Source organism: Schistocerca nitens, chromosome 1 (genome assembly GCF_023898315.1).
Source record: "Schistocerca nitens isolate TAMUIC-IGC-003100 chromosome 1, iqSchNite1.1, whole genome shotgun sequence".
Taxonomy (NCBI): Eukaryota; Metazoa; Arthropoda; class Insecta; order Orthoptera; family Acrididae; genus Schistocerca; species Schistocerca nitens.
In genome coordinates, this window is record NC_064614.1 from 1,057,953,568 (window position 1) to 1,057,966,056 (window position 12,489).

The 12,489-nt window shown below is 37.4% G+C and overlaps 1 protein-coding gene across 14 annotated transcripts in view; it reads right to left on the minus strand.

Moving 5' to 3' along the window:
• Positions 1–12,489, minus strand: part of LOC126197486 (WD repeat-containing protein 76-like) — a 400,466-nt gene that overhangs the window by 47,407 nt on the left and 340,570 nt on the right. For 10 of the 14 annotated variants that reach the window (XM_049934649.1, XM_049934650.1, XM_049934644.1 and 7 more), the window contains exon 8: positions 6,209–6,293. The exons of the other annotated variants lie outside the window; for them this stretch is intronic. In XM_049934649.1, coding sequence (XP_049790606.1) covers positions 6,209–6,293 — 85 coding nt within the window. The remainder of the gene's footprint in view (positions 1–6,208; positions 6,294–12,489) is intronic. 14 annotated transcript variants of the gene reach the window in all.

A 12,489-nucleotide genomic window follows, 5' to 3' on the forward strand; every position in this document is an offset into this window, starting at 1 on the left:
GGCACTGACGTAACCACCTTGGATGGAGGTGTCACTATCGTTTTGCACTGTAGTTCTGTAGTGCTCATAGCCCAGTAATTATGGAATCGGGCAGGTAACTTGAAACTCACAAGTTGATATGCCAGTGATACAGGCATAGTAAGAGTAGCTGACATCTGTAGTTAGTAGCTACAAGGACAGTAGGTAGATGACTGAATCATAGCCAACCCTGCCAAATCAACCAACAGGTTCAAGAGATGCTACAAATCTACTCTCTAGGCACAACAATTTCGCTGTCCTGGAGACTGCGAATAAAACTGTGCAGATAACCCAAAAAATTCAGGGTCGCTGACAGAACAGAGAAAAGAAGTCTTAAGGTTACAAAGACCAAGAAGGTCCTCCTGCTAGGAAGTAGTGATGGAAGTCTGAATTAGTACAGAACAGCCTGTGTGGGATATACCACATAATGAAAATTTTTCAACCAAATGCGAAATGCAGCAATGGTCTTGGGCTTTAGCTCTCTGGGAAAGATCTTGATAAGAAAGTGAATGCACTGATTATTGGGAGGGGGGGGTCAAAAACAGTGTGGATTGTAAACTCAACTATGCAATTGAGGATGACATCACCCACAAGGAATGTTCCTCACACAAATGTGAAGACTGTATCATTCTTTGAGCAATACAAGGCAGTTATTAAGATGGAGCATTTGGTTTAACTTGTACGTGTAGAACTTCAGGAGTCACTCAACATATTGGGACAAATACATCACTTCACATACAGTTGGACCACATGAAAAACAGCTTGTCTGGATGTTTCTGGCAGAGGAAAGATGTAAAAGTAATTTGTAGAAGCATGGTGAGTAGCCACGCATCACCTTGGCAATTCATGATACTTCCAACATTTTCACTTGCCTTTCTTACTATACATTTTTCCACGAGAAAGAGCTCTCTAATAAATCATACACACTGTTGCAACACTCAGTGAAGAAATAAATAAGGTAATTTGGTTAGCTCAAGGGCTAACCATCATAACACATTTGGACTTTTCCATTAGAACATAAGCAACTAATTAAATAAGAAAGGTGTGCTTATATCCCAGAAGGTATTTCTACAGATGTGCTGTGCATAACAGATCCTCTGGAAGCCACAGAAGCTAAACAGATGCACTTAGATACAAGTTAGTACCACATTACTGTAGAATAATATATAGGAAGGGGACCTGGTTATAATGTCACAGGCCCTAGACCTCGATGAGTAATGCTCTCAACTGCCCTGGATGGTGCACCTCAGTATAAGATTTGAAAAAACACAGGCTGGGGTTCCAGCAGTGTACAGGCTACCAATAGCAAATTCTTTAAACATCTATAAGCATTTAAGAAGTACAATTTTACACACCATTGCCCTATTCTGACAATTTACAGCATGACCCATTGGAAGGAGGTTATGGACACACTGTAGATGGTAAAATTGACTGTTTCCTGAAAATTCTTATAGATTAATATCCAATGTTCCTATACAATGAATGAGAGACAATCACAGATGAAGTTGACAGAAGAAACTACAACATCTGTGATCACAGTATCATGCGCCAGAAAGGGATAACTTTAAAGTAGGTTAGCTCTAATTGAGAATTAAAGCGGCACAGCAAAGTGTATACATGGAGGGAAAAAAAGAAAAAAAAAAAAAAAAAAAACGGATTTCTCGGTTAAAATCACACTTTTGCTCATGTGAAATACACTTCTTCCAAGGTGAAAAATGCGCTTTTTCCATGACAATTTACAGTACACTTTCCCTTGGAGCTGTATAAAAAAATTGAGGGGGGGGGGGGCAGTGGAAAGATCTGTGATGTGATGACGCACATTTTACATTTTTGTATTCTTGTTACGAAAGTATAGATAACACCATGTTAGTTTCTGAAGCATCAAAATCTAGACTGAAATGCGCTTTTGTAAGCCAATCATAGCTCATGTCGTGATCTTGCCAGCCAATGACAGCAGATATTCAGTGCATAGGACACGTGATGCTGTCAGCCAATAGCAACATCATTGTTAAGTGGTGTGAAAACACAAATAGGAAAATTTAAGTTTTCACATATATTACTGGTCTTTAAGATTAATAGGCCACATGAAAAGCTAAGCTTTCACATAAAATAGAGGTCTTTTTCGCATGTGTTACATGGTCTGGTCTTCTGGGCTTGAAATTATTCTATGTGGCTAGTCCTCAATGTGTTAAGCTTTAACTGAGAGTCAGTGCTCTGTGATTTAAGAAATTCATTGCACATTCGGCACATGTAACATAATTCATCTCAAGTAAAAGGAAATGTACTTTTCAATTAACACTTTTCAAAGCACCATTCGCAGTATTTTCTCACGACCTGTTAGAAATAGCTTTGTTGCCAGAAAGTGCCAGAAAACAAGTGTTAATGTGTATGGGCACCTACACTGATGCAGGAAGCCTATTATGTTGGTACATATGTAGTATTAAGAGATGTATTAAAAGAAATAGGATACTCCAAGAGCAATGGAATTTTTTTACACCATACTAAAATGCGTAATTCGGCTTGAAGTGCACATTCATATGTCCAGACTCACAATAAAGTAGGACCCAATACGATACTAGGATTACAGTTCAGTTTTCTGGATGCAAATTTTCTTTGAGTACCAGTACTGTATTATCTCATGTTTGGTTCTTTATTATGGCATAATGACATATTTGCAAGAAGATGAAAAGGTGCACTTAAAATTCAGTGAACAGTTGAAACTAGCCAATAGTGCGGAATGGAACACTTCATTTCTAATAAATTGACTGCATCTGAGGAAAAGCTTAATAAAAGCCACATTTGTTTAGCAAACCGATAAAAATAACTTCATTGTTCTTCAGGGTTACTGACTGCCAAAAACACGAAAATAAAATAAAATCAGAAAACTGAAACCAATAACGTAATTATGCGACTGTCTTAATTCACTTGATAGCTCCCAACCACAGAAATCCGTTTTGTTTTCATTTGATGCAAAAAGTGTAAACGAAGAGGAAACAGCAAAACCACTAAACGTAAACACGGCTTACGTGGAGACTAACCCCCTTCCCACTACAACACAGACTACTATGCGCATGCGGCAATCTTGCAGCTTGGGCACACCAGAAAATTTTTTTATGGCTGCTTGCTGCTACTGCTGATACAGGGTGTATACGCAGACAAGGAAAAAAATTCCCAGATTTTTCCCAGATCTCCCGGTTAAAAATACATTTTCTCCTGGGTGAAAATACACTTTTTCCATGTTAAGTGACAGTATACTTTCCCTCTGAACTGTAAAACTTTTCCTTTGAATGGATATGGTTTTATTAGCAGCTTCGAATTTCCTGGCACTTTAGAAAACAAAACTCAGGGGGAAAAACACGTTTTGGAAAGATCATTGACGTGTAGCAACACGTACACTTTCATGTTACGAAAGTATAATTTTGAATTCCACCAACAGGAAACATTAATCATTTAAATTAATATACATAGTGTTGCTACAAGAAAAGCAAAGCTTTCGTATATAATATCACTCACGAAGATTAATAAGCTACAAGAGAAGCTAAGCTTTCACATATAATGATGATCTGTTTAGCGCATGTTACACTTTAAGATACGTCACACAAATATGCCAGTAAAATTTTTAATATCGACAAGATACATCACATAAAGATGCCAGTTAAATTTTTAATACCGGCATAAATCTTTGATCTTCTGGGCTTGAAATTCTTGTAAATGGCTCGTCATCAAAGAGTTGATTTTTAAAAGAGAGGAAGTGCTCTATGATTTAAGAAATTCATTGTACATTCTCCGCACATAGTTCATCTTGCATAAAAGGAAATTTACTTTGAAAATAATGCTTTTCGAACAACAATTCAAAATATTTTCCCGCGAACTACTATAAATCGATTCATTTCAGCAGTTGCCAGAGAGCGCCAGATAAGAGGCATCACCACGCTGGCGCAGCTAGTAGGAAGCCCGTATCTTCGTACGTCTAAAACATTAGAAGATCTTGCATTATGTCATAAAAGAAACAAAACATCAGAGGATACTCCAAGAGCATCGGAATTTCGTGAACCATACTAAAATGCATAGTTTGCCTTACAGTGCACATTCGTATGTCCCGATTCCCAATTATGTAGGCCTCGACCTGATATGAAGCTTTTCAGTGTGGTTTTCGGGGCGAAAATTTCTTGGAGTACCAGTACTGCATTATCTCATTTTTGGTTCTTTATTATGGCATAATGCCATATGTGCTAGAAGATGAAAACGTGCACTTGAAATGCAGCGAACAGTTGAAACTAGCTAATAGTGTGGTATTAAACACTTCCGTTTCAAATAAATTGACTGCCTCAGCAGGAAAGCTTAGTAAAAGCCGTCAAAAATTTATATAAAAAAATTTCAAAAGTAAGTTCATTTTGTAGCGCACGTCTTTCTGAAGAGTCTGATATATAAAACATATATCTTTGACAAAATTTAACGACACGTTATTTGGTCTTAAGTGTGCAGTGCAGTGCCATGCCTCTTCAAATAATAATCTTACACCACAAGTCACTGAATTTCCCTCTGTGGAACTCAAACATGTATATTTTGTAATGGATGCCATCAAATTATTTCAGGACAGAGGAAATTAAACACACAGGGACTTTAACTGGTCCTGTTTAGTGTAGCGACCTGACCAAAAATTTTCAGTCAAAATTTCACTTTCTTGGATACACCAAGAAGATAATATGTAATCTTTCTTACCTGTTATTCCTGTTAGTCAATTATTTCCACTCTGGTAGCCTGAATCTATGGATTTCGCTAGTAATTATAACAACGCTTAACATTCGCAAATGAAATCAACCACATAAACAAGCAGCAGTTGGCATTCACCAGTTCGGCTTTATTCAGCTCAGCTGCTATATCCCCGTCCGTTTTGTCTGCAGGAAAGTTTATTTCTAGATGTGATGAGGATTCCTTTGGCAGAGACATCACGTAAACTATGCACGCATTCAAAAATCAACTTAGAATGTTTTCAAAAACCAGCAGGGGTGCGTTTCAAAATCATATGATTAATCGATAGACCAATGTGCGCTTGATGCTAGGTGCTTTGTGAAACAAAGTTTTTTCCCCCATAAGAATTTTACAGAGGCATATTAAATTCAAAAGGTATCAAGATGACTTCCAAACAATGGAAAATCCAGGATGGAATGTAAAAATTTTATGAGAAGGAAAGCTGCTACTCACCGTATAGCGGAGATGGCGAGTCGCACACAGACACAATAAAAAGACTCTCACAATTAAAGATTTTGGCCATTCAGTCCTACGTCAACAACACACACACACACACACACACACACACACACACACACACACACACAAAATAATTCCCTGGATTGTTAGTGTGAATAGATTATCATTAGTCTCAATTTGTTTACATCTTTTACTTGCCTTCAATGGCTGTTTCTGGCTACCAGTGTATAATATGACCATTCCACATCCTTGAACACACTCTTTCACGATGGGTTAACATAATACAATGTGTAAATGTATGAACTGTGGTATATTTAGTTCAATAAAATTGAGCTGTATCTCCTGACAGTTCTTACTGTATCTCTATTTAGCCCCTGGTACCCAAAATGCTGCAAGGTTCTCGACAGTCAGTTTGGATGTCAATCTCCTCCCTGTTAGTTGTCTGCTCCTCACTGCAATGATTCTTGTTATTCCACCACAGGAAAATTGTCTCCAATACTGACCTAATGTCTAAAGAATGGATGCATGAACCACACAATGGATCACATCTTTGTCAGTGATGAAAAAAGGATTTTGGCGGCACACCATTCAGTCCATCCAACAGATAGGATATGGTGGAGACTTGTCTACTAGGAGTGTAGTGGAAGCAGAATTACAGGTTACTGGTGTAGAAGTATCTGTGAGATAGGGAGTGGAATGACGGGTCACTGGTGGGAAAACAACCCTAAAGCAGTTACAAAATATGTCGTACATGCAATATTCGGATGCTAAAGCCACTAACTTGAGAGGGGTCTCGACAATTGAACCTCTTGGGCATCTAGTAGCAGAACTCCACTATTTGCAAGTCAGCATTCAATTTAATTCTGTAATGTACACTTCAGAATGTCATTGTCCATGTGAAACTAAGGCAATGTCACAATGTGATAATTAATGCGAGATAAATTCACACTGTATAAATTAAGTAAAAATTAACACATACCATGAGCTATCAACAGCACTTCTCTGCTCATTTCTGTATGCCAACAAGTATGGTGTCCATATGTATCTTCATCACTTGCATAAACCTGTAAAAAAGGCAATTAGAAACTAACAAATCCGATGCTTTAATTTTTTCCACTGTTTTGTTATAACGTTCAGCCTGGAGATAGTCTGATGCAGCTCTCCATTTCACTGAATTCAATTATGGTACAAACAGTTTATTAATTAAAGAAGAGTTTATATGCTCTAAAACAGCTCCAAATAATTGGAATGAGAAACTGGCAAATTATCTGATGACAGTAGGATTTGTAGATATGGATGATTAAGTCTTGTTTTTATTACAATGAAAGCCAAATCATCATTCTAGCATTGTTTTTTGATAACTGATAGTATCTATAAGTCACATCTTGGAACGGAAATTAAAGTACGTTCACAGAAAAATTTTGTAAATCGTATTACATATAAAACCTTAAGACATTTTAAATTTGATGATTTCAATCCAGTAACTACAGCTATGAAGTATGGAATGTTGACAGATGAAAATCTTGTCTATGATGACTCACTGGAAAGAACACAACTGTACTGAGAAGAGATAATGAGTATATTGTACCTTGCAACAATATTCTATGCAGGTATTAGTTTTGCTATTAATTATTTATGTATATTTAGTAATAAACCAATGGTCAGTCACTGGAAAATAGTACAATGCATTTTTCTCTAACTAAAAATAACTATGAAGTGTTACATATTCTTTGATAAGAGATCAGCACTGCTTGCCTGTGCTAATTCTGATTATGGAAATGATACCACAACTAAACGCTCCACCAGCAACGCTCATATGACGCAATGAGGATACGTGCTCAAAAGCAAAACCTTTTGGCAACATCTACAACTGAAATGGAATACCGAAGTGCTGTCTCTTCGTTCACAATGTATCTTTGATTCAATGCCTTGGACAAGAGTTTGGAATTTCAGGTTTGAATCAACTGACAAATGTGTATTGACAATCAAGTTTCCACACTATGTTATAAAAGTATCTTTGAACAAAAAATAACAAAGGGCAAGGGGCATATTGAAATACCACTAACGTTCATTCAACATGCTTTTACGTTAATTTTCAGTAAAGCGACCACAGTTTGAAATAATGTAACAACGTTTTATTGCATTAAAGCAGATACAGAATAAACAGAACACACACATTTGAAACAAAAACAAATAACATTCACAGAATAACAGCAAAGAACATACCTCTCAGCAGAGGCAGACTCTCCTTTACTGTAACAACAACAAGAACATAATATTGGAATTTTGCTATTCAAAAAAGAGTATCAGTCAACAATAGGTACCTGTTTCTCTAGTAAGTCGACAATAATAGTTGGTTGCTATTTCAGTAGTAAATGAAGTCTGTATTCCTTGTAGCCTTGTGCTTTTATGTGAGCATTTAAATAAAAGACAATGCCCAGATTTTACAAGTAGTCTTGATAGGTTATGGGCCCAATTGAGCTAGAAATCTAGGGAAGTAAAAAGGTGGTAATTTGCAAGTGTAAAAGGACTGTGCTTTTCCTGTGAGAAGCCGTGTGTCATATGTTGGAAAATAGCTTCATCAGCAAAAGATGCAGCATCAAACAGTGTGCTGAAATTATAAGGACACTGCAAGTTTTTTAACATGGGACTTGGAAATAAATGCTATAATCATGACGAAAGGGCCTTTGCGGGTACGTTACTGGCCATACCAAGAAAACTGAAAAGGGGGGGGGGGGTGCACTTCCAAGTGGGGGGGGGGGGGGGGGGGGACGTACAGTTAAATCCCAAATTACTGCACTAGCTTTTAAGCAAATCCCATTTTTCACATTTTTCACAAATATTTCTATCTGTCCCAGTGAAACTCCCTGCTTTTAACGAACCCACTTTGAGAAAAAGTCCAATTCTAAGGAATAAACACAATACATTTTACAAATTGAAATCCAGCTTTTACACACTGTGTATGATTGAGCGAATTTCTATCCCTTTCACACAGGTTGTATCTTTTGTTATGTGATGCACTAAATAGTAATCGATTCCATTGGTAACACTTACCTAGATCATTGTCAATGACAACTTCCTTTGTAGCGACATCAGTAGATTCATTGAAGAAATCTAAATCTATTTCCATGTGACTCAAGTCGCATGATCTGATGTTGCAGTCACTGAGTCTACGAAGCGGAGAAAGTGTAATTGTTCAATTTTACTTATGTGAATTTCTGGCCTGCAAACATAGAAAGCTAAAAATTCAGCGAAAGCTGGCAATCTTCCATTATGCTGATCGCAATTTTAACACAAATCTCTTTGATATGGCGAAAAAAATATGAATTTTCGCTGTCTACATGTGCAGCATATTCAAAAAATAAGGAAGTGTTCTTAAATTCTGAAACTAACAGTTCCTTTGGATCCAAGAAGGAACAATATTCTTATGTCTGCATTCAATTAAGTGGAAAATATTCCTCTGAAATAGGTCCAAGGACTGAAGTGCAAGTTTTCCTATACTCAAAAACGTGCTGCAAGAGAAAGCTCATGAAATTGCTCTGAAGACCTGCACTGAAAATCTCAGTGCACTGAAAAGGCTGGTTTAATTGTTTTAAAAGACGCCACAATCCGCTGTTTCAAAGTGTAAGTGGAGAAAGTGAGACTCTGGTAACAGGAAGAGTAAGTTATTGGAAGAATAACACTACTAATTCCCAGGTGTTTCCGAAATATACATATGTTATTTTGTACTTCAGAGTACAACAGCAGTTCCTGGAGAATCAGTAATATTTAAGACTTTTTCAGGCATTTAGATGCAAAGAACAATGCAGCAGGAAAAGACAATTTTACTTCTTACAGACCCCCCATGCCCTGTACAATCCAAGGAAACCATTTCTGAGGAATGTGAATGCTATGTTCCATCCCCGAACTGCAAGAGTTATCTGCAGCCTCTGGACCTGGGCATAATATGCTCTGTTACAGCCAAATACAGAGTAGCAGTTGTGGAGAAGTCTATTTCACTCCTTGAGAGGAAGGAAGTAAGTGATGAAGCTCCATGTTGTACAGGCTATGCATATATTTGTTGCTGCCTAGAATTCTGTAATACAACAGACAGTGTTAAGTTGTTGCACAAAGGCTGGCTGCAGTATATCAGGTGCTGTTTAAACTAATTACCACAGGATCACTCTCTTGGACACGACATGTAAGGTGTTATAGTAGTGTCCAACCGAACATTCGACTTTGGCCAAAAATCCCCCTACAACTTCAGCCAAAATATGCCATAGTTTTGGCCAAAGCCAAAGGTTTGTAGCAAGCGCCGAAACAGAAGTAACTGGCAGAACTTCGCATGCACGGTGGCCAACCAACCAACTGTAACAGTCACGAAGCTTTCAAATACTTGGCACGGACTGCATTGCGGCAGTTGGCCACCATCACCAGTAAATAGAAGTTCGTAAGCGAATTATATTATCAACTTCAGTGTTTTATCGTATGACTGCAAAATATTTATCTGACAGAGGAAGAGAAGATGGAGTTTGCGAAAAGCACATACAACCCAAAAAACTAAGTATGTTTTTACAATATTTATTAAGGTATTTACTTCTCAATAGTATTTCAAGTGCTATTTATATTTTATTTTAATGTCTCTTCTTAATGTTACAGTATTAGAGACAAGTGTCGCTATATCTTCTAAAGTTTTGCTGGTCCCCCCGAGATACCTCAGTTCTTCTCAGAGCTCATCGGTAGAATCTGGAATGTTCCATAGCTCTAGGCACTGCTGCCAACTAACACAATTTGCACTACAATGAACAGACGTTCAGTGCGCAGTGGACATTTAGTGATTGCTATTGACTTGTTAATGATTATATCCATTCTGAGTATTAAAATAATTATTTACTTGGTTTTCAGTGGCTCCCTCATTGAATAATTATGCCGCAGCAGGATTTACTTTTTTCCATATTTCATTTTCATTTATATAAATACGTATGACACCTCATATTTTAAGTTCTCGAACTGCCATTCAAAATATTTTCCTGCAGTCTGTTAGAAATAGGTTCACTGAAGCAGTTACCACAGAGTGCCAAAATACAGGCATTACTGTGCACACGCAGCTACCATGACATGAGATGCCTGTGAATTTGGAATTTCATGTGCAATGGAGCATCACATGATCATATGAAGCAGTGCAGTATGTTTGGAGGAGACACAGAGTTAGTGTACATAGAGCAATTGTCTATCATATCCTCTCCAGATAAGGAATGAAAAATTAAAAAGCAGCCCTTGGCACAATATTCATTTTAAAACTAGACTTTACAACTCAATGTACTTTAATATACTGCAATGTGGTGAGTAACGTTTTTTATTTATGCTTTGTGATACTCTTAAGTAGCATTTCCAATCAAATTTACATCCGCACAGCACTACAAATTTCTTGCAGTAATAATAATAATAATAATAATAATAATAAAGCAGTTGTTTGCATAGTCCACAACTAAGAACAATAACCTTTTCACGACTTCTTAACCATATAAAAATTAATGAGGTTACTTGTGAAACCACAAAACTGTATAACTGACTTAACTGATGTATAATCAACAGTTTATGTTGTACTCCAGGAGCAAATACAAAGCCATCTAGGGAGTTACAATGATAAAACACGGTGTGCTGCCAGTCTATAATTTACTGAAGAATGGTGTTAAGTAAATATAGGATGTAAAGAACACAAATTACGAAATAATGTCAAGCCAAGAGGAAGTACCAGACAAGTGTTGAAACATGTCTTGTGATAAAAAAACTGGGTGTTTCATGTATAGCAGATACGTCTCCTAAAGCTTTTCAGTTTGATTTTCGAGAAGCCGATATTCTTGGAGTACCACTCTGTATTATCTCGTGTTTGTTTCTTCATCATGGCATAACACCATACGTACCAGAAGTTGAAAACGTGCACTTGAAATTCAGCAATCGGTTGAAACTAGCTAATAATGTGGAATGAAATACTTTATTTCAAATAAATTGACTGCCTCTGTAGAAAAGATTAATGAAAGATAATTAACAAAAGACAAAAATCAATAAAAGTAACTTCATTGTTCAGCAAAGCAATTAATACCCGATTGTCAACTTGGAAATAAAATAAAATAAAATAAAATCAGAAAACTGGAACTAATAACATTATTTTGTCTTGCATAATTATGTGAATGCATTTTAATTCATTGGCTGCTCCCAGCCACAGATATCTGGTTTGTTTTCATTTGAAATGAGAGCTGTAAACAAAGAGATCAGCCAAATTATGAATGCGGGTCACATGGAGACTGTTCCCCAATATAACTGACTGCTCTGTGCAGTTCAGGCATGCCAGAAACTTATTTTCTGGTTAGCATCTAGCTGCTTGCAGTTACTGATTACACACCTAACAGCCACACTTCAAGTAGCAAGAAGTGGGAGAAGACGCTGCTCATACGCGACTTCAGCTCTGCCCATCCACGAGCCCCCTGGCAACTGCTCAAACGAACCTAATGTTAACAGTTGTGCTGGCACGCTCATCGAAAGAAATTGGTTGTTACGAATTACTGTGTAGTTTTTCATCTTAAAGCCTTTGACACATTTTGCTGTTGGCAGAAGCTTGTGTGTGCTCTGTGATTCGTTGTTGTAAAATGGTTGCTGTAGTATTATTCTACAGTAGTGTACTAAAGTAAAGTTCTTCATTAATGTATCAGTTCTTACCAGTCAAAATTACAAAAATTTAACTCAAAACTGAAATAATGAAAAATTCCGGGAATCCTAAAATATTCCAGGATTTTTTCTGGATTTCTCCTGGTTGAAAAAATTCCCAGGTTATTCTCAGATTTTCTAGTTGTCCCAGGGCACATTCACCCTGGCTTACATGTAAAGAGAAACATTATTGTTTCTAAAAACCTCTATACTGCTATACATGTGGTCTACAAGCTAAGCTCCAACCACTGTGCTATATTCTATGTAGGCATGGCAACCAACAAGCTGTCTGGCTGCATGAATGGCCACCGAAAAAACTGCGGCCAAGAAACAAGTGGACCAACCAGTTGCTGAACAAGCTGCCAAACATGATATCCATTTCAATGACTGCTTCACAGCCTGTGCCATATGGATCCTTCCCACTAACACCAGCTTTTCTGAATTGTGCAGGTGGGAACTTTCCCTGCAATACATCCTACGCTCTGTAACCCTCCTGGCTTCAATCTTTGTTAGTCACTGTCCACACCCATCCAGCCCCTTCCCTGTTCCCATTCCACCACCAGACCCAGTCTCTGT